At 37.0% G+C, this 23,364-nt stretch overlaps 1 protein-coding gene across 5 annotated transcripts in view; it reads right to left on the minus strand.

Moving 5' to 3' along the window:
- fmnl2a (formin-like 2a) overlaps window positions 1–20,510 on the minus strand; it is a 79,896-nt gene extending 59,386 nt beyond the window's left edge. For 3 of the 5 annotated variants that reach the window (XM_055214623.2, XM_055214625.2, XM_055214626.2), the window contains exon 1: window positions 20,091–20,510. In XM_055214623.2, the coding sequence (XP_055070598.1) occupies window positions 20,091–20,204 (114 nt within the window). In that variant the 5' untranslated portion in view covers window positions 20,205–20,510. Of the gene's footprint in view, window positions 1–20,008; window positions 20,032–20,090 lie in introns of those variants that run through there. The other 2 variants (XM_055214622.2, XM_073854832.1) reach the window with 2 other exon arrangements.
- Between the last annotated feature and the right edge of the window lie 2,854 nt (window positions 20,511–23,364).

Consider the following 23,364-nt stretch of genomic DNA (forward strand, 5'->3'; position numbering starts at 1 on the left):
TGAGTCCTCGTCTCACATTTTCCTGTGTCTGGTGGCGTCCAGACAGTTTATTTCACTAAACCTAAAAAACCCTACAATCTCTCTCTCTCCCTAGTTCCCACACTCAAAAAAGCAAGCTTACAAACCCTCCCCTGTAACCACAATATCCTTGCATCTCTGCCTAATTTGAAAATGGTAAGAGTTTTCCAAAATCACAAAACTATGATAAGACAATGCTATGTAAATTCTTAGTGCATGTGGAGTTAAACACAGTCTCTCCATCTGGTACCAAAGAGCTTCATCTTTTACATGCTTAAATACACTATATCCCTATTTACAGATTAATGTGAAAAAAAGCATACAGCTGATATCTAATTTAGTTTTTATCATTGCTTTTCAATGTGTCATTTTGCAGACAAAACTAAAGAGTATTAGTTGAGTATTAATAACATCTATCAGCATTGAGGTCAGTGACTGCAAGACCCCAGACATGAAATTCTCTTTCTTCTGTGTTTTTCCGACATCCCCACTTGATCCTAATGGCTCCCCACAGATCTGGCCAGGTGGCACGTGTCGTCCCCTAATTAGCGTGACATGTTTCCGTAATCCGGTCAATTCTGGGGGGCTGCGCAGGTGTCTCCCATCTGCCAGCGGATTAGCTGTGTAATCTTAGACCGCCACATCCAAAAGATATGTAAGTGGGGCAGTTTGATTAAGTCAGTGGATTATGTTTTTGCAGATGATAAAGCTGTAATATTGTCTAACTAAACTACAAAAACGTTATGGGTCAGTTTCCCAGACAGGGTTTAGATTAATCCAGGACTAGGCCTTAGTTATATTTGGACATTTTCATTTTTACAAACAAACCCTTACAAAAAAAAACAATACTAGTGCGCTTCTTGAGACAAAACAATGGTAATGATTTATGTTAAGATATGTCAGTGCAAAATGTTTTTAAATTAAGTCAGCTCATACATTTTAGTTTGGGACAAGGATAAACCCTGTCTGCGAAACCGCCCCTATATGGTTTACGCTGTCATAATGATTAAATAATCGTCTCATTGCGATTGTTTGAACTCATCGCGATGATATGAGATCACCGCAATGATTGCACATCTCTCTAAAAAACACAAGGGGGAGCTGCAGCGCCTGCATGAATGAGACAAATGAGTATCAAATGGCGTTCTTTAACTGACAGTGTAATGAGATACATTTCAAAGCCATTTAATACAGTGTAAAAAACAGCATTTAAAGTAATGCTGCAAAACTTTAATAAGCAGTATAAACTGCCAGGTAAAACATACATTTCCAAAACAGCAATTCCAAATTTAGGGAAATGAAGGATGTTATTCTTAAGGATTTGTAAGAAATTTATTTTTTTCACACTATAGACATGTGGTCCAGTACTAATACAACCTTAGTAGGCTACTATTAAAAGGGGACATCCCATGAAAATCTAACTTTTTAATAAGTTTTATAAAGTTTTATAAAAGATGCATTGGGAGGTGACGTGCAAACTTGACAACCAAGTTCCCAAAATGCATTTCACAGTAACGGCAATGAAGCGGAAGTTCTGCATGATGTTCAAAATACTATTGTTGTTGTTGTTGTGTCAACATTTTTTTAATTGCAGTTAACTGTCCTTTACTAAGTGTGTGTGTTAGGATGTAGTCGACATTAAAGCCTCATGAACAAAATCTGGACTATTTCTCCAACTCTTTTTTTAAACCACAAAACGTACAGTAGACTGAAGACTTAGAGGACGGTATTATTGTGTTACAGTAGCTCAAAGAGGATATGTTTCAGTCTACATCTACAGAGAGACAGCTTACATGACCTGCATGTGACTCTAGTGCAGGATATAGCTACTGAAGTTTGATATGTAGTTGTCATGTCGAGTTAGGTATGCTTTACAGTGTCCATCAGATTCATCTACAGATAATTCACTGGACTGACATGAACCAGCTGGCACAGAAGCCACATGGAAAGAAGAAATATGTCAGGGTGTCATTGGTAAGAGTCTAGAAAAAGATTGACCAAATAAGAACTCACTGTTACCACGCAAACATGGACTGCACCTAAAGGACTTAGAGTCAAATGAAGCACTGTCACAGAATTAAGCCATTTATATTTTACTAAGTATCAGTCATGACAACACTGAGAATCCTTTTTAGCATAATAATGTTTATGACAGGAGAATATATAAAGAGCTTAGATGCAAATGCCACCTCTGTCTAAAAATAAGATAATGATATTAACCGAATGCTCTCAGCACATATTATATGTGCATCGAATAGTTTCGCTTTAAATCTGCTTCACCCCTGCAAAACACCATTTAGAAATATTGCATTGTTGGCAGGAACTGTTAAACATCACAATGATTTAGTATGGCGCACACACCTTGATGTGCAAGAGCTTTTTATCTGGTAAAATGAGGTTTATCAAATATATTAGGATACTGGCAGAATTTTTTTGCCTTTTTTAAGAAAGGTCTACTATTTTTTAGTAGTGAAGATTTTTGCATGTACAGGGTTTTGAAACTGCACTACTTGATTCTCTTAGAAGGTTATATCTGAACATTTTGAAATAAACTAATATTTTATAATTAATGACACAAACATATACGTTTCCATTTAATTGTAAGTAATTTACTCAATGTAAAGTACACAAGAATAATATACAGTACTGCCACTACTGGATATAAAGAGCAACAGCAAATATATTTTATTTATGTTGTAAGTTTGCAGTATGAATTTAATGTGAAAAGAAAGATAAAGGACTTTTTTCTTATGTGCCATATTTGCTGGCTGTATGCGATGCACAGCAAATAACTGTAGTCAAATTTATGATTGAATCCAGATTCTCCTGAAAAGACTCATGGATTCACAAGTCAAAGGTTTATTGTAAATCAGTCTGACAAATCCTGCACTGAAACAGATTAACAGGTTACTAGATTACCATCTGACTGAGTTTGACAAGCGTACACAGTTTAACATGATGAGCCACCCCACCACTATCAGTAGCACAAACAATGAAGTTGGCATGTAAATGTAAACTTAAAACTATTTGAACTATAGACACAAATGTAACATCTTCTGTACTTGGGACTTGGATTTTTTCCATGTTATGCAAAAAAAATCACAATAAAATCTTACAGATTTTTATAGCATCCCAGAAAAGCAATGGCCTCAAATCTATTCAATGTTGTCTCATGATTGGCTAAGTTCATGGCTTAGAACATGTTTAAGGAATTTTTGAACTTCCAATACAGGAAAATGAACAAGAATAGTTCTAACCTAGTCCAAAAGTGGGTGATGTGTGTTGTCAGGGTCTTCTGTCATTTTTGTACGCTCTCTTATTGAGTACCAGCTCTTTGTCAGAGACATACAGTTGCTTCAAATACAGTAAACCGTCATGTACTTATCTTGAGAAAGAAAGAAATAAGAAAGAAATAATGGACAGAAGGAACAGAAAAAATGCGCTTGTTGTTAGAAATGATGTAACTTTACTACTGTAGCTCTTTATAGTTCTAAGTCAGTGGTTCTCAACTCCAGTCCTAGGTCCATCCAGACCATTTTAGATATATCAAACACCTGATTCAGTTCATCAGCTTGTTAGTCTGTTAATCAAGAAAACGTTTCAAAGTCTATGTCTCAATCTCGCTCCTTAACTCCCGAGCTCGTGTATCAGTATATTGTGTACGCAGGTTCAGGCACTGGTAAGCACCCTAGCTCACTTGACATTGGGACACTGTTCACTTACTTTCCTATGACGTTTAAGTGCGTTGTGATAATTCACAGCTGTTATTTATCAAAAACCGGCAAAGCCATCTCTCTGACTTCATTTTTAAACACGTGTTAAAGTATATTATGAAAAACACTTCAATTATTCTCTTACATACAGTATCCGTGCATAAATTTGGAGGAATATTTCATTTAAATATTATTAGGTAGATTATTAAGTAGTAATTATTATGTATTATTAAGTAAATTGTGGCCCCTTCTTGTCTTGCAATGTGTTATTAACTCATTCACCGCCCGCCTTTTTGAGAAAAGTTGCCCACCTGCATTTTTGTGATTTTAACAAAATTTTCACAAAATTCCTTGCAGGAAAAATCATTTTCTATAAATATATAAACATACAAATTATATTAAATTAAAGAACACACCCTCTGCTTTCAAACAAACAATAAAAAAACAAACAAACAAACAAAATGGGGAAAAAACGTTTCATTATATATTTACTTTTTCTACTTAATTTAACCACTGAAATATGGGTATTTCTCTTCAAAAATACAACATTTTGAGCAAAAAGCTTAAAAAATTGCGTTTTTGTAAAGGAATTTATGTTAGAGATCAGACTCAGAATGACTATCAAACATAAAGGCAGTTAAAATAACCATTAAATCTTTTTAACTTCCGTTTTTGATAAATTCGATTTGGCGCCATCTGGTGGATAAAAGCGGTATTACACTTTCACTTTGAAATTCGTCCAAAAAGGCATATTTATTAGTTAAATATGAACTCATAAATGACGAGATAACTCGTCAATGGCGGTGAATGAGTTAAAGGGACACAAGGCAGCATTTTTATGTTAATAAATCATCTTTGTAAGTCGGTATATGGTTAAATGACTCATTACCGGACGAATGAAGACTCTCTCGCCCGCCCCTACCGTCTGTAGGAAGAATAACCCACTTGCAAGTTCGCTGTATCCAACCCGGTGTCCTTCAGTTTTGCAAAGTCTCAGATATCGCGAGAAGCAGGATCACTTTACAGCAAACAACACAGAGGCAGGCGAGCTAAACACGGCTAGGGATTGTTGCAAATGGCAGAGCCAAGGAAGAAGCATCGAAAACCCTTGACCGGAAGGAAAACATAACTGGATTGGAAATAAGCTGATAAACTTGGTTCCGAGGGGGGAGGGACAACAGTTCGTTTTTACGACAGTGTGTTTGAAAGCATTTACTTTCAGACACTAGGGGAGCTCGTAGAGAAATATTACGCAGACTTGCCTGGTTTCCCTTTAATATTAAATATTAAAACCAAAACAAACGTTTGCCTTTCCAAAAGTTCTCTCGCATTTCACAAAGTCTGTTGAGTTAATTCGCACAACTTTTGGTTGGAGAGCTTTAGAAATGTTTACCTGACTGTTGGTCTATAAGGGAACATAGGGACCATCGATGCTCACTGGTTTTTGCGTTGCATTGTTGGAATTTTTTAGGGAACGAACATTCCAGGGCACTGGAAGGATTTTGCCCTTAAAAGTGCCCTGACTACTGAACAAGGGAGCTGATTGAGATACAGCCATACATTCTGGCAGGAGCCAGATGAGTGGAATCAGGTGTTTTATATATATGTAGACATCTTAAACATTCTGTGAGGGGGGCTGAGGACTGGAGTTGAGAACCACTTCTTTAAGGCATTCATGAACTTTGTGGTTTATGCTGCACATTGTGTAATGGCCACAAGAGACTGTGACTTAGGACATGGCCACATTAAAAAGCAAAGAAAATACATTAGTGAAACAGTTTAATGCTGTTTTGTTGCAACAGAAGTTGAAGAGTTGAGACAATGCCAAAGGCAGTATCTGTCAGAAGATTAATTGGTAATGTGATCAATCTGCAGCTGGTGAGAATGTCACATGTAAACCAGTACATGTGCAAATGAGTGCAAATTTCACTTAATCGTTTGTAGTCTGCAAATTATGCCTAGAACGGAAATTTGTAGGAAAAGCAACATTGTTAATCTGGTTTTAAGTGAAAATGGGATGGTTTACCAGACAGGGCTTATCTTAGTCAAAGACTTAAATGATTGTGGCCAAAACTGATGTTGCAATCACAAAACCTGTGGCTAAAACTGGTACTGCAATCACACAACTTATGGCCAATACACAACATGACAACATAAACATCAGTTGAGGGCTGCAACTCCACTTTTTAAATGGCAATATCCTGGCCAGACCACTGTTGTCAGTGATATAAGTATTTGAAATGAAATGATTTTCTAGTGACTTTCTTACATACTGTTCCTTTAAAACTCAAAGTTTTCAGGATTACTTGGAAATGAAATTCAGGTGTGTTTGATTAGAGTTGGAACTAAACTCTGCTGGACAGTGGCCCATCAGGACCCAGGGTTCCCAACTCCTGAATCAAGGTCTTGTCCTGGATTATAAACCCTGTCCGGGAAACCGCCCTAGTAAATTTAATACTACCAAGATACTGTCCAAACTGCTGATACACATTACTGCAGTTGGTTTTTTCAATGGCTGCTGATTATTACTGAGTTGACGGTTTATGTTTCGCTATTTAAACGATATTACATTAGCAAGTGCAAGAGCCCAGAGGTGTACACTCTATATCAGAGGTTCTCAATCAATCAAACACAACTGCCTGCAATTTTTTGGTATTTCTAAAGACCTTGGCTGTTTCTAAATGTCAAGGATACTTCCTTGGCAGGCTGGTCTTTCCAAGTCACTTCCTTCGAGGCTAGGCGAGGCTACTCTTTAGAATTTGGAGAACACGTAAATGGAACAGGCTAGCAAGTGCACGTCATAGCGTCATTACGTCAGTAAAAAGGTCTGCTTTCGGCGCTGCGTGCGCATAGGATTGTTGGTGATTTGAGAGCGCGAAGAGCACGAAGGATACACATATGCATCCTTTCCTGTACTGTATATGGGATATTTTTCGAAAGAACTACTCAGTCCTCAGTTGCAATTCCGAGGATCCTCGACATTGGAACAGTCCTTCGACGAATGTGGATGACGTAGCATCCTCGAAATTCTGGCTTCCGAGGATCCTTCCTTGACATTGAGAAACAGCCATTTGATTACCCTGCTCAGGTGTGTTTGATCAGGGTTGGAACTAAACTCTGCAGGAAAGTGGATCTCAAGGGCCGGAGTTGAGAACCTCTGCTCTATATTCAACCCAGGGGGACGAGCCCAACCCGTTGGCTTGTAATTTAACCTATGCTGGGTTGTTTTTACCCAAAATGTTGGGTTGTTTTAACACATTGTTGGGTCAAATAAAAACATTTTCTATCTTAATTTAATCCAACCATTGGGTTTGTCCCTTCTGACCTAGCGCTGAGTTGAAAATAATCCAGCGTGTGTACAACTCTGGGCTGTGTGAGAAGTAAAGGTTTTGATATTTGCAGTTAAATTTTTTTTATAATTTCCTAATCAACAAAGCAGGCATGGTTAAACAGCTGAGTATTGGTCAATTAATTGGCCAATATATTAAAGGGCACCTATTTCATTGCTTAAAACACCATTATTTGTGTATTTAGTATAATACAATGTGTTCGCATGGTTTATGGTTAAAAAAACATTATTTTTCACATAGCTGCCTTCCTCAAATTCTCTGATTTTGTACAAAGCTCACCGATCTCATAAGCTCTGTGTCCCTGATTGGCCAGCTAATCTGAACGTTGTGATTGGCCTGAATATATCTGACGTCAGCCGGAAATGTGATGATCCTTACCATGTTTGAAAGATTTGCTCGCAATGTAATGCTAACAGGAGTTAATTTACAGGCTGTGAGTCCAAGCGAAAGGAATTATGATAATGACCATCGTGTCCACGTCAACAGGCCCAGGAAGTAAACTGTTGCCTACAATCCGTGTGTTTGTTGTAGTCCAAGAAAAGAGATTTACGTTGGAGACGATAACTCGCGTCATCGTTTACTTTTTGATTTGTACCTTTTGCATATCGTTAACATGTACTTATACACACTTACACACAAAAGGAAATGTAAAAATGTGAATCGGACCATACTGCCCTACAAAGGCTAAGTGGAGTATCTACGCAAACACTGAAACTGAGAAAAATGCAATTAAAGTTTTTTACACCAGCAGGTCAAACATGTTACTGCAATTTTGGCACACACGTTTCTCTGAAATGGGACAACATTGAACCAGGAGACTTTGTCACAAGACACAACAGATCTCACTAAGCCCATTTCAACACTCAATTTTGACCAAATGCGTAGTTACTGCACTTTGGCTTTGTAAGGCAGCATACTGTAGGTGTCCTTTAAAGTATTGTTGACCTAAGAACTCATTAACTAAAGTAACATTCCACAATGTATTATTTTCATGTATGCATTCGGCAGAAGCTTTTATCCAAAGCAACTTATATACGCTCTTGAAATATCAAACAAATGTTACTCAACAACAATGAATTGGAATAACACAATAATACTGTTTCTAATTAAGAACACACACAAGATCTCTAGACACCTGTGATTCCTGATTATTTTAGTCTGAGTAAATCAAATTATTTTTACGAAATAAAAGTGTCTGCGGCTGCGCATCAATGAAGTTTAAGTACAAACAACCAAGGCAACAAATTCACTATGTACTGAATCCATTAGACAGTTGACTGAACTCCCCTGCTGGATAACAACATGAGCTGGAAACAGGCATGAGTTAAATTTACCAGAATGATATGAAAGACATGAAGGGATTTCAGGGACGAGAAGTTCATCTCTCTGCAGACACAGGCCATTAATTCTGAAGAGCAGTTGAATCATTACAGCAGAAAATCTATTTAAATAAATGCTAGAGAAGAAAGAATTTGAAGAAAATTGCATCAGTGTTGTCAGGCAGCACATCAATGAACAGACACTAATATGCCTGTTACACACAAGCAACAGCAAGGGCTTACAGAAATTGCCATTTCCAATCTGACTAGCTGACTTTATATACTTTTCAAGAGAAATGTACAAAAATTTGTTATTTTATATGTTGGTCAGATGTGTCTTCCAGGTCAGGTCAACTCAACTCAAATAAACCTTTCATCTTGTAGAAGTGTGACAGCTTTATAGCATTAATATCCAAACAAAAGTATAAAGTCAATTTTTTAATACATAAACAAAACAAAACCAAACCTGTTCGGGTTAATTTGTTCACCTTTCTTCATGCACACCAGTTATTCAACAAAGACTTTCTCTTCCGTCACTGAGTAATCAAACACTCCAGTGCTTTTATACAGTCACAATAACATCTGGATTCACAAACACATCACCCAGCCAAAACAAACACCCACACGCACATCCACATCATCTGTGACGGAGCTCAGGCCATGCTCGCTGAAGTTTCTCACAGCTGTCCCCTTGGCCAACACCATGATCCCGTGAGCTCCCATAATGCACTGCATTAATGAGAGCAGAGCGACCTGTGACACCATCTTCACCAGCACAATACAGCTACACAGAAGTATTAATAGGACTAATGCTGTGGACTGTATGACACAATATTTGACTCAATGCATGCTACTCAGTTAATCAGAATAGATACAAACACCCATCACATTTACTGTGCTTCAAGGTCATGTAAAGAAAAAGAAGTTTAACAAAATTAATTTGACTTTTATATTTGAAATTTGCTTTTATAGGGGTTTTATGGGTTTGCTGCTTGCTTATAGTGTGATGTTATCACAAAGGGTCAACATTATTACAGCTGTACTGCAATTATTACTATTATGAAATTCCAACATACGCATTATCCAATAGTGAGCACCATTAACAGAAAATAACACACCCCTGTATACAGCAGGTACTGCACACATATCTCAAATCATGGACATCATATGAAGCATCACAAACAGAATGAATTCATAGAGAGTGAAAAAATAATGGACTAAAAACAAACCTTAGTCATAACACCTAAAAGGGATGGGACGGTATGAAAATTTCATATCATGATTATAGTGACCAAAGCTATCACAGTTATCAATATTATCATGGTTTTGTTCAAATGAGATAGAAATGTTCAAAAAGAACTGATACGCACACTGAAAAGTTTTATTTTTGAAAATCACAATTTAATATTTTATGTCCCTGAAAATATTACTGTGGTAAAAAAAAATAATAAATCTGTCTAATAAGTTTACCGTGAACGAATACAGTACAATACATTATCCCTTATATGCCTTCTTGTGCAAAAAACTATGTTGCATGTGCGCGCCTGGTCAACCTGATTCTGGCTGGATTTTGAAGTTTTCAAAATCACGGTAATCAAACACGGTTGTAATGACAATTCAATTTTAAACAATATTATACCACGGGTCTGTTGAATGCTGTATTCTGATTGGCTGAGAAATGTTCCGTGGGTATGCATTAATTTCTGATAACCGCACACCTGACTTGTAGGCTTGCCGCGATAGTCGGTGAAACGGTGATAACCGGTGCTTCAGCCTCTCACCGGTTATATCACTTGCCCACCGTGACACCGTCTTTCACCGTTGTTTTGATATTTTCGTGTAATTAAATCATTTAGTTTCGTTAGAGAGAGCAAACACTTACAACTGAATGTGTCTGTTGTCTGAATTCAGCGGAGATGAACGCGCGTCACGTCACAGAGCAGCAGGTGTCAGATTTCATTTATTTCTGTCAGAGTTTGCGAGGCGAGCTGACTGACCAGATGATGACAGAAGCTGCGTGCTTACTCGTTTTTGTTATAATATACATATATGATGTTTAATATAAGCGAGATCGTTTTGTTGTTGTGTTTTTCATCATTCAAGCAGCGCTTTTATGGAGAAGTAGCCGGTTGCTCTGCTTGGGACTGGCGGGTTCTTTGAGAATTACCTACGCACATTGACTCAAGCACTTAATTAAACCAGCTGTTGCACTCGCATTGCATGCAAATTCATACGCGATTTAACGCAGCTTACACAAGCGCTGCATTTAAACAGTTGCGTAATTCAAAAGTGAAAGTAAAATGTGCACGTCTGCATGCGCATTTATAAGCCCCTCCCACCCGGTGATACCGGGATCACCGAGTTTGTGACACGCCGATTAACCGGTGGGAAAATTATGTCACCGCGGCAACCCTACTGACTTGTCAAATGTCTAGAGCAATGTTTGTGGTAACCGTGGTATAAGAGGAATAATTGACTCCGGTTCTTTGAATTATAAGAAAATAATGCACACCCGTGGTGTAACGGCACGACGCATTGCACATTGGGTGTGCATTATTTTCTTATAATTCAATGGCCCATCGTCAATTATTCCTTACATACTAACCGTCAGGACATTTTATCGTGGTTAATCATGAAACTGGTAATCGTCCCATCCCTTACACCTACCAATAAGGTCTTAGTTTGTTTTGCTTTGTACTTCATTAAGAACTTACATATATAATGTAAAATTATTGGGAACTTCTTTCAAACCCCTAAATTGAACTTTATAGTACAGTATTGTAGAAACAATCCTTGTGGATTGTGTTTTGGGGTTGAAATGATAGTTACCCAAAAATTAAAATATTTTTTTAATAAGTTTTCAAAATATCTTTTTTGTGTTAATCTGAAAAAAGATATGGTTTGGAACAACATGAGGATAAGAAAACGGTGACAGAATTTATTTTGGGGTAATCTTTCACTTTAAGTGTCTTGCATAATATGACACGGTGTACATCAAAACTACAAATAACACACATGTACCACTGGGAACTATACTGCAACTAAAAATCTAAACAAAATAAATAAAACTATTAGTAATTTAGTGCCTCAACATACTAGTTAACTTTTACCTAGAATTTACAGAAATATTCTCTTGACATTTCATCAACCAGATTCCTGAGCAAGGGATGCTTTTGAAACAATATTAAAGGAGTTACCATCTATGTTGGACTCTTACTGGCTGCCTTTTCAACTCTGTTCAAGTTTGTTTCTATAGTGCTTTTCACAGTTTTGCACTGTTGCAAAACAGCTTTACAGAAAATATAAGTAGAGACGTAACAAAAAATAATAAAAAAATTGAAAACAGTATTATTGCAAATCTTCACAAAACATGTATATTAGTGATACTAACTGTTAAACTATTTGTAGGAGTGAATAAACCTCAGGAGAGCCAAGACTCTTTTCTGGAACATTAACATAACGCTGTTGTAACAGGTCATCCATTTCAGAAACACTTCCAGGCCTCCAAGATACATAAAAAATGATTGAATTATTGAAATTAATGAAATAAGTGTTTAAAAATGAGTGCATATTATTGCTATGACTTGAATGCATCAAAAAGTTATGTACAGTCAAAAGTTTTAGGTCGATGCAGATGGTAAGACAGAGAGAGTGATGCTTGGAGCAATACTAACAATTTTTAAGGTCATGAGATACATTTTGTCAAATAACCCAAATCATTGAAACACCAATTACAGTGTTTGAATCGTAACCATGGAGTAACCAGTCCAGACCTTTAGCCACTATGCAATGACACATTGCTATCGTCATCAGCTCAATGAAATATCACAGCATCGGCAGCATCAGCACCATCAAACCAGCCGTGCCAGCCAACTTTAGCTGTATTCAATGTGGTCATGCAGCGCTAGTGTTGGACCACTGGCTTTCTGCCCTCTATGACTAATTGGCACAGTGAACAGTCTGTCGCTCAGACCACATGAAATCAAAAAGCCTGAATAAGCCTCAGGACAATGAATGGATGGATGGATATAGAGTAAGGAGGTGTGGATGGTAAGGTTAGTGCCAGGCTCTGCTCTAAGACAGAATAAAGGCCGTCTTGTGTTTCTCTGGCTGCTGCACGGGACTCACAGCTGTTTTTAAGCTCCTGCTGAAGGGCGAGCAGCTATTGTTCATTGAGATTAATTAAGAGTCAGCAGGAGAACAGGCCTGTGACCATAATACTAATCATGAACACGTACAGCGCAGAGAAACATGATTTTGCTTATACAGCAGAAAGCACTTATATTTGGTTATCAGATTTAAAATTTTTGGTTGACAATTACATTTTTCAACACCACAAAAAAGCAAATAATATGAATGTTATGAAAATCTTTTATTTACAGGAGATCACAGTATTCACATGACATCAGTACAGTATGTGTGAGTATCGGTATCAGTATCAATGAGTAGCTGCTGGACGCACCAAACGCAGAAAAATTCTTGGCTGAAGCCGAATATAATTAAACATTCAGCTGAAGGCAGATAACTGAACAACTAAACAAGTTTTTTTTTAATTTTGCCTATTTTTCACCATTGCATAAGTTACATTTTGAGAATGTGCTTTTTACTATATTTATTTCACATTGTTTAACAATGAACATTTCAATAGACTAATTCGTAAGAATTCTTACAAAGTTAATCGTGCAAAAACTCATAACAATTATCATAAAAAAACAATAAAACCCCCCCAACCCTAACCTCAACATCACAGGGGTCAAGGCAAATCTTAAATAAGTCACGCGAAGTTACTTTTCGATGCAGCCTTAGATAGTGTTTGAAGTAGTTTTGAGCGCAAGTTTATTTTAAAAAAGAGCAACTTTTGCCGTTAAACAATTTCATATCCAAGAAGGATGTTGGCCGTGGAGTTTTATAGGATCAACCTGCTAGGCATCGTCGTCGATGAAGTCCATTTAACTTATAAATGGTAAGTGGTATGTATTAAAGGCGGAGTCCACGATGTTTGAAAAACGCTTTGGAAAAGGAGACGGGCCGACTACCAAAACACACTTATAGCCAATCAGCAGTAAGGAGCGTGTCTACTAACCGACATCCTTGCCGGGTTGTGTATGTGTGGGACGGGTCTATCAACAGAAGGTCCAGATTCTATTGGGGTAGGGGCGTGTTTGTTTAGGTGATTTCAAATATCAACATTGGCTTTCAAACATCGTGGGCTCCGCCTTTAATATCATATTGTCATTATGTCTGTACTGTGGTTGTCACAGTGCCACTTAGTTGTGTTGCTTTTCAATATAAATATACAGCTACCGGTTTAGTTGCATAGCTTTCAGCTGTGTGCACACGTACCCGATAAAAGTAGTTGACGTTTGAATTTTTGTCACTCTACATACGTCTTTTGGTATAATTCAAACGATTGGCTATGAGCTACGTAAAGACGTATTTGATAGACATTCGTAGCGCCCAATAAACTGGTCTGGGCTTTTATATACCACACCTCAAATACGAGTAAATGAGCATTATGGTTCCCAGACCACATCTCATTCTCTATGAGACTGGTCTGGTGTTAGCCAGGCTAACAAGAGACAGCACTTTAAGTTGGGCTGCGGACGCACATCTGCTTGCTTGGTCCACCATGAGCTGCAGTGCTCAGTTCTAACGAGCTACACTTGTCCTCAAAGTTAATGTGTTAGAAGCAGGAAAAATGTGTAAGGATCTGAGCGACTAAGGGCCACATTGTGATGGCTAGATGACTGGGTCAGAGCATTTCCAAAACCGCACCTCTTGTGTGGTGTTCCCGGTCTGCAGTGTTCAGTACCTATCAAAAGTGGTCCAAGGAAGGAAACGTGGTGAACCGGCGACAGAGTCATGGGCAGCCAAGGCTCATTGGGGAGCAAACAGACCAACAGATGAGCTATAGCTATATAGATTTGAGCTGTAGCTGAAATTGCAGAAAAAGTGTCTGCATTTTCTGATAGAAAGGTCTAGTGGAGTCCATGCCTCAACAGGTCAGGGCTGTTTTGGTGGCAAAAGGGGGACCTACACAATATTAGGCAGGTGGTCATAACATTTTGGCTGATATATAAGCTGTGGTTATGCAAAGCCAACGGGTTTGGGTTTAAGTTACTGATCTCAGTATTAACTTTTATCTCTATTTAGCAACTGAAATAAAAACAATGTTTAACCTGAGAAATAATTAGCCATCTATCATCTCACCTATATATATTTTGTTTCTTAACTAACTTACCTGTTTTTTTTTTTTTTGGAACACAGGCAAACATAGAAATATTGTCTGAAATTGTTCTAACTTGTCTTCTAGACTCATTCAGCTCAACTTTAGTTCTACTGTGAAGTTTCTTTGTTTATTAAGATCGTTTTCTATTTTTAACCGCTCTAAGGGGATTCAGTAAGGCCTGTTTAAGGGGAAAACTCACCCCCTCTTAACAGGAAAAACGGCCTTAGTGTTTAATTCACAGCATCTGGCTAACAAAAGCACGCTGACTGATCCTTTAATTCAGGGCTCAAGACTCGGCTCGCTCTGTGTGGCCTGCACACCGCACAACACCACTGCCTACCTTCTCTGCAGATGACTGAACATGAACCGAGACACCAGACCACAAAAATAATGAACATTATCTTACAGAAAACCATTTTAAACAGCAATCAAATTATTCTCCATAAGACAAGCGTGATGTTTTGCATGCTGTGCATGTAATAACTGTTCTATGTAGCTAAATTCTGCTATTTAAGATGTCAGCAGATCTCAGCATAAAGGTGCCATTTAGTCAAAGATTCTTAAAAGAACCATTTATCTCTTACCTTTCTCTGGTTCAAATCATCTTTTTGCACCACAAATAACAATACAACCTAAAATGTTTCTTCTATGGCATCAGGAGTGCTATAGTGCCAGTCTCGTGTTTTAAAGCAAGATCTGTCCTGTTAAAGTAGTTCTAGGATTAATAATTAATGGCAAACTTGACTTTTAACAACCAATAAACTTGTTGTGAGACACATTCCTTTTCAAAGCCATAGTGAAAGCCATTTGTGTCATTATTTAGCATGAAGAAACAGCAATGTGTAATTGCTGTGGCAACACACCGATGACTGGAGACACAATTGTGACCCTGTACCACAAACCAGTCCTAAAGATATTTTTTTCTTGAGATTTATAAATAATCTGAAACTTAGGATAGGACAATATCTGGATAAGATAAAACTATTTAAAGATCTGGAATCTGATTATGTAAAAAAATAAAAATATTGAGAAAATCGCCTTTATTATTCCACATATTACTAATGATAAATAATTTTCATGAAACGTGATCTTTGCTTAATATTTTAATGGGTTTTGGCATACAAATTTTGGCATAATTTTGACCCATATAATGTATTGTTGACTATTGCTACAAATAGGCCTGTACTCAACTTATGACTGGATATGTGGTGTAGGGTTGCACCAGTTGCACCTGTATTTGTGTGTTGTCTGGTATTTCACATTACTCTCAGGAAGTAGTACAACATTACACCATCACACTTAAGGACAAAACAAAAGGAAAATAGCAAACATTAAGCAAGAGTTCAATCCTAATCGTTGAAGCATGCATCATTTTCATGGCCAAGGTCACACAATGTGCTCCTGTGAGCTTTGATTTGAGAACAGTGTATCAGCATGAGATTTAAAGGTTGTCTCAATGGACACCAGTTCAAAAAGACACTCCCTTTAACTATATTGAAAGGATGAGTGCTCTGTAGAAAGAATGAGCAATGACACATTTCTTTTTTGTTTACTAAGGGTGATCAGTTTGTGTACTGTAGCTCTTGTATTGACCTGGCTTTCTGTTGATCATGAGAAAAATACTGAATAAACTGGCAGAAATCAGATGAATGAGAGAAAACATAGTCGTTTGAACAACCAAGCTTTCACTGTACCTTTACAGTACACTAAATCTGACTTTAAAATATAACATTAGGATCTGGCTTTTGGGTTAAATGCCAATCTCAAAACATTTCAAACTGAAAATGCATTTCCATGTCTATGGCATTGGCATACAGACATATTTCCGTATATACCTGTACAGACTGGTGTGATGCTCATGAAAGCCGATCTTTTGCTATGAGAAACATCACATATTAGTGGTTACATTGCTCATACCTTTCATTACTCGTCCCATTCCTTTGTGCTAGACTATTTTAAAACATTTTGGTTTGCCATACTTTTCTATTTTTATGAGTCTGCCCAATAAATCAAGCAATTCATACCATATCTAAGACCAGAATACTATATAATAGAGCAACACCCTGACAAGCAACTATATTGTGCCAGCAAACCTAGCATGGGCAAGCACTATTTACATTTAATTCAGAAAAACTTGTTTATGTCCATAAGTTATAAATGATGTAGTATAATCACTGTTTTCTGCCTGGAAAGTACCACTTCCTCTTATATTTTACTTGTGACCAGGTCATCATTCAGACCATATTCATCAGCCAAATACCCATCAGATTTTCCTCTGAGATTTAGCAGCGCTAACACAGAAGGTTCAATCATTAGAAAGATCCATCTCACTCACTAAGGCATTTACTTACAGGACCTGTGGATTTTCAGTGTAGTACATAGCAAATCTGCAATTACAGTTCTAAAGCGTTCCTAATGCCTTAACCACAGCCTGCCAAAAAAAAATACATCATCCCCATAAGCGTCTGCCAGTCTGTGACAGGATTCATTTCACATGGATGTGAAAGCACAGGTTTTATTTTGCCTATTATGTACATGTTTAAGGATAAATAGCTGGACAAATCTATATGATCAGTTCAGTTACTGTCTTTCTGATAAAATCCTTCCTTGTTTAATAAAATGTCCTCATGACATAAATAAATTGTACGCATGAAATTGATAAGGGTAGAGCAACTCTACACTGTAAAAAAATCCTTAGAAATTACAGTGTTACTTGCAGCTGGTTGCCGGTAACTTACCGTAGATTTAAATTTATGTTATTTACTGGCAACAGTTGTTAAATGAACATTAAACATTTACAAGTCTTTGTGTTTACAGAGTAAAACTAAAATAACAGCATCAAGCAAAACATTCTTGGAAACAAAATCTAAAGCAAAACACATAAAAAAGGTTGATGATGATTTCTGGTTCCCAGAATGCTTTGCATGAGGCTGTTATTGTATAGTTTTATTCTGTAAAGATGAAGACTTTAATATTTAAAATTGATTTAACTTTGAACAAACTCTTGCCCGTAAATAACATAAATTTAAATATACGATAAGTTACTGGCAACCAGCTGCAAGTAACACTGTAATTTCTACTGAATTTTAAATGAGAAGATGTGTTTATTATCATTATTATTACATGACTTATTGGAATGCTTGATTCTGATTGGCCAGTCGTGACATTTGCAGGTTTGTTACCTAGATGCTGCAAATCATATATATTACACAAACATTTAATAAAATTTGTCTTTTAATAACATATATGACATTATATTTACAAATGGTTAAACCAAATAGTGTGTTCCTTTCGTTGCAGAAGGTCTGCATTTGTTAAGAATGAGCTAATAAAATATTTCAAATCAATAATAATATTCTTACCTTTCTTACGAGGGTAAATAGACAAGTAATAAACTGGATAATGTACATGCAGCCAGTTGTTTTCGCGGAAAAGCCCCGATGGTGTGATTAGGACACGACGCAAAGCGGAGGATGCCTACTTTTATAGTACGTATTTTGTTATTTTTCTTATTGCAATTATTGACTCTAATGGGATCTTAATTCTTGTCAGTCTCATAAACAAAAGAGATCTCTTACAGAAATTCTCCACAGAAACAAATACGGTAGTTGCAGCGTTTATTTTTACTAATATAAAATGATAACGATGGTGGCTGGCTTATGCTTATAGACGGTTTCATCGGGCGCACGTGCAGTGATGCGATAAGCGGCTGGTCCGAACTTTACTTCCGGTTTCTGTTTGTTTAATGGTCTGACTAGTTGCTGAAACTGTTAAACAAATACCTCGTCGAAAATAACAAATGTTTTGGGTTCCTATGTAATCTATCTATGTGTTGTTTATTTTGCTTGTTGTATAAATAAACAACTTTAAAAGGACTTTGTTGTTATTTATTCTTTATTTATTACCGGAAGTTACATGATGACCACGAAAGCCGCGTGTTTATGTTGTTACTGCTGAAACCATCTACAATACCACTGGTTTTACATTAGTAGCAATAACTGTATACTATAGTATGTTGGTTAAAACTCCAGTTACCGTAAACTATAACCTTAATGGAAATGATATAGTTAGAGTTACCATGAAGCTGGTCACTCATCTGCTGGGTGTATTTTGGTATAATGGTGGCAGAATGTGCATTAATAGTTGCTTAAAGCACATTTATAGGTTATTTGACAAACCTATATAAGAGTGTATAATAACTATAGTATTATTATAACTTTGATGTCACTTTGATGTGGTTACCTGTGGTTATCATGGTTCATACAGAAAATAGATACCACACAAAAACCATATTAGTTATTCAGCAGGGACACTATTGACACAGACCATCATTTAACTGACCAGATCAAAGGTGTTGGGGCTACAGCATTGCTCCTACAGTACATGTATCTAAAAGCAAAAGAGTCAGGTGATCGTGAAACACACGGATTAGGAATCGGAATAAAACTTTCCAATCTGTTCTAAGCCAGGCAGTGACGTCAGGATCCAGGATTCATCTGCCTGTGACTCGAGGCAATTAGCACAGAACATTGTGATGACTATTACACAACCACAAAAGATTTAAAAAAAATATGAACAGTGACTATACGAAAAAGACAACATTTCTTCTTTTTAAAGTAGCCTCTCTTACTTTATCTGCTCGTTGGTGTTTGTTTGTTAATTGAAAGGGTTTGTCTTTTGTTAGCATTGCCACTGACCTACATTTATATGAACTAGAAGACGTCCAAAACTCAGCACACAGCAGACTTCAGGTAGTTGCATACTAATCTGATACATTCTTGGCATTCTTATGACACATGGAGACAAAGGATTGTAGATTCCAACTTCATGACATAATTTCCTGTGCCATAGTCAAGATGGACCAACGAGTAAATGGATTATTTGGGAACAGCTGTTGTGGACAATGGTAGATGATGAGTTTAAACAAAGGCTGATGTGTAGATTATGTTTAAATGATGAACCTAATAATAGGCTATGTGGGCCATATTAAATAAAAACTACATACAATGAAGACATCTGGACAAGATGTTTCTCTAAAAAGAATGGATGGAAGAGAGGCAGGATGTGTGTAAGTCAAAAAAGTGACAACCCCTTCTACAATTCTGTAAAGAATCTGTTAATGCCCTTGACATTTGACATAAAGAGAAATAAACTGCTTTGGATGTCAAACCAGACAGACCAATAAACAAAACACCCTAAAGAGTTAACAACAGCAAATCACCCATCCATGACCATCCCTATTCCGACTGACGGTAAAATAAAACGAGAAAATATCCAGATTTTTTTTAACTCCGACACATTTTTCTCTTGAAGTCAACTGAATATAGTTGATTACAAAAGAAAGTTCAAAACAAAATTGTAGCAAACTAAACACCTCACTTTAAGTTAAAGTTTGAGGCAGACTTTCTTTCTGTTTGTTTTTGCTCGTTAGTTTGACTAAAAAAAAATCATTATTACAGACCAGGACGAGCGCAAATCTCTCCTCCAGTTCCCCCGGGTCAGGCATGGGCAGTTTGAGAGGCATGTGATGTCCTCTGGGGTCAGTGTGCTGGTTCATACTGCCTGCGTTCCCCATCTCTCTTACTGTGCAGAATCACACTCTTATTATTCGGGTTTGTCCTGTATTCGTCCGGTATCCGTAATCACTTTCTGTCCGACTTTATCGGTGCTTAAACACTTCATGGAGAAAAGCGGCTTGGTCCGTGCGCAGCAGCATTATAATTTCACACGGGCAAAAGAAAAGCAAATAAACTCCTCTATCCAGCTATTGCACAATGTCCGTACCACTCCCAGTGATGTCTTATGTTCTTCATGATTCAATCACAGGGAACTGAAGCAAGCCAAGCGCACTTCAAGCACAGAAACTACAGGCGATGACTCTTCACTCCGCCCCGCAAGAGGATTGCCCAATCCTACTATGGCTTTCTTCATAAATATTTATAAGGTAACATAACGTTTGCATTGTAGGCGTAGGTAATTGGCTGAAAGACAGACGTTGTTTAGTGAAACTTTCCTTTTGTCAAACAATACACAAACGCGTAGAAACACAGGCTTTAACTTATAAAAGTTAGCATTTTTGCACTCTTATTTTGTTGACTTTTTTGACAAGTGCCATATTTGTTGTAAGTGAGTAAAAGCCTAATTATAAAACGGCTCGTTCTGATTCTTCATTCTGATTGGTTGAAACGCGTTCTAAGCCGTGATAAAATACCCCGGATAACCCAAGGTTCAGACCGCATCACAAGTATCACTGCGCCACTGTTGCTGCGTACTGATTTATGAAAATAAACACCACAGTCTTTAATCATATTTTAATTTTTCTACCTTTGCACAATTATGGCGATATCCAGATAAATGTCAATAAATATTGTTGAGTCATTTCGTCAATAAAGAGAAAACGTTCTCTGAGTTGTTTTGTCTTATTGATATTTCCGCTATTATCCACAAGATGGCAATCTTACCCAACTTAAACACTGACACATTCACTCGACACAACAGCGTTGAATCTGACCTCTTACTAAAGTTCTTCACAAAAATGGAATTATCTCCGCTTTTAGCTGAAAATTTGAGAGGTGATAACTGATAAGAGAACAAATGAAGGTAGGCTGAAACGTTTTTTTTTTTTTTTTTTTTGGAAAGCGGATGGACTATGCTTTCATTTGATATTTTATGTTTATTTAAAGAAGATAATTTTTCTTTAAGGCATTTAACTAAAACTGGGTGGCATGCTTCCAAGCATATTTGATCATCACTTCAACAGCTGCACGATATAAATGTTAATGTATATTTTAGATGAATGTTGATTTATAAAATTAAACACCACAGTCTTAAATCATATTTTCATTGTGTCTTTGCTGCGTCTGTGTTGGTTGGGAACTGCGCTTTGTTGCAACCACACTTGATTCTGAGGAACTACTTTGTTTGGCGGAAGAGTAATATTTGTTCTAATATAATTACAACTTATTTTTGTTTTATTTTGTGAAACCCTGCTATGCATATGATGTGACCGTTTTATAAACAGAATAAACCCCGGCAAAGCAGTGGGGTTACAGTGCATTTTATAACAGCTTCGCGTCGTGCCTAACAACGCCCCTTAGCTGTTATAAAATGCACTAGTAACCCACTGCTTCTTGGGGTTTATTGCTTTATTTTGGTTTCTTTTAAAGACACTTTACAATTTTTGTGTAGTTAAAATTATATCTTTAAAAAATAGTTATAGCATTTTAAATTTACTTTAATAAATACAAAGAATATATTTTATTAGTAAAAATGAAAATGTTTCACAGCAGAAATGCAAATAAAAAGCCATGAGTCTAAAATAGTCTGTCCTTTGTTAGTAAAACACTTTTAGTGGTTTTACTCACAAAGGCCACTAGGTGTCATTTGTTTGCTGCATAGAATTGTCACAAATTAATAAATGACTGTCATTACATTATTATTGTTGTTGTTACGAACCCCACTTTCAAAATGCTCGTAAGAGAAGGGGTCAAGTAACATAACAGGACACGTGAGTCAAAAAACAAACAAATTTTACTGTTTATTAATTCTGCTGCACTCACGTGCCATAGGCAACTATTGTAATGTTAGAGCAAAAAACACACCCTGACACAAACCATTACTAAACAAACACACAGAACAACCAGAAGAAAAGAATACAATTAAACAAAAACACACATCTTATCAGCGACAGCTGGACATCAGGATGCACACAGAGCTCAATTCAGCACATGGCTTAATTGGCTACTGTATGTTTTTATTTTTTAATATTAGATTGGCCCTAATGAAATAAAAATGAGCATTTACTGTAGGTGTGTAAAATCTCTGCTTTGAACTAATGATTTCCTGGCATACTGTTATTTTGAATAGCCTATTCACCTTATTCCGCCACGCCCCTTTTTAATTCTTCGCTCTTCCGCATTTTGTCAACCGACTTCCGCTGCTAGTATGGCACAGTGCATTCGGTGGTTAGTTTGGTGGTTAGAAGATTGTTTGTAGTTCACTATAACTTTAGCCAAATGACAAACATCGCCACTGCCGCCAATGTTCCAAACCAGGAGCACGGCCAAAACTCCATACGACGCTCGGACAGTCCCACACCGTCCCATCAATCGTCTCGTGGCCAGACGACACGAAGCGGCCGCGGCAAGTAACCTATGGGACATATTACCTCGTCCTGTCAGGAGTTAATGGATCAGCATTGGAAATTATAAAAGTACTTATGCCTACCAATATTTACACAGTGATTTCGTCTTTTTTAAAGCAAATGTGCACCTTAGCCAGTCCAATAACTACTTCGTTTTTATGTGGTACCATGATAGAATTCATTTGCAAACTTGCCAACACTTATTCCTTCAAATCAGGAGACTTAAATCCTTTTAAGTGGAATCTACAAAGCTCACATATGGTTTAAGAAATTACTTACAGATAATAACTGATCACACTGTAAAGGTTTATATAACTGCATGGCAGGTTACATCTGATCACATAGTAAATGTTTAATATAACTGCACAACATCTGATCATATTGTAAAGGTTTAATATAATTGCACAACATCTGATCACATTGTAAAGGTTTAATATAAATGCACAACATCTGATCACAATGTAAAGGTTTAATATAAATGCACAACATCTGATCACATTGTAAAGGTTTAATATAATTGCACAACATCTGATCACATTGTAAATGTTTAATATAACTGCACAACATCTGATCACATTGTAAAGGTTTAATA

This window comes from Misgurnus anguillicaudatus, chromosome 17, assembly GCF_027580225.2.
Source record: "Misgurnus anguillicaudatus chromosome 17, ASM2758022v2, whole genome shotgun sequence".
Lineage (NCBI taxonomy): Eukaryota > Metazoa > Chordata > Actinopteri > Cypriniformes > Cobitidae > Misgurnus > Misgurnus anguillicaudatus.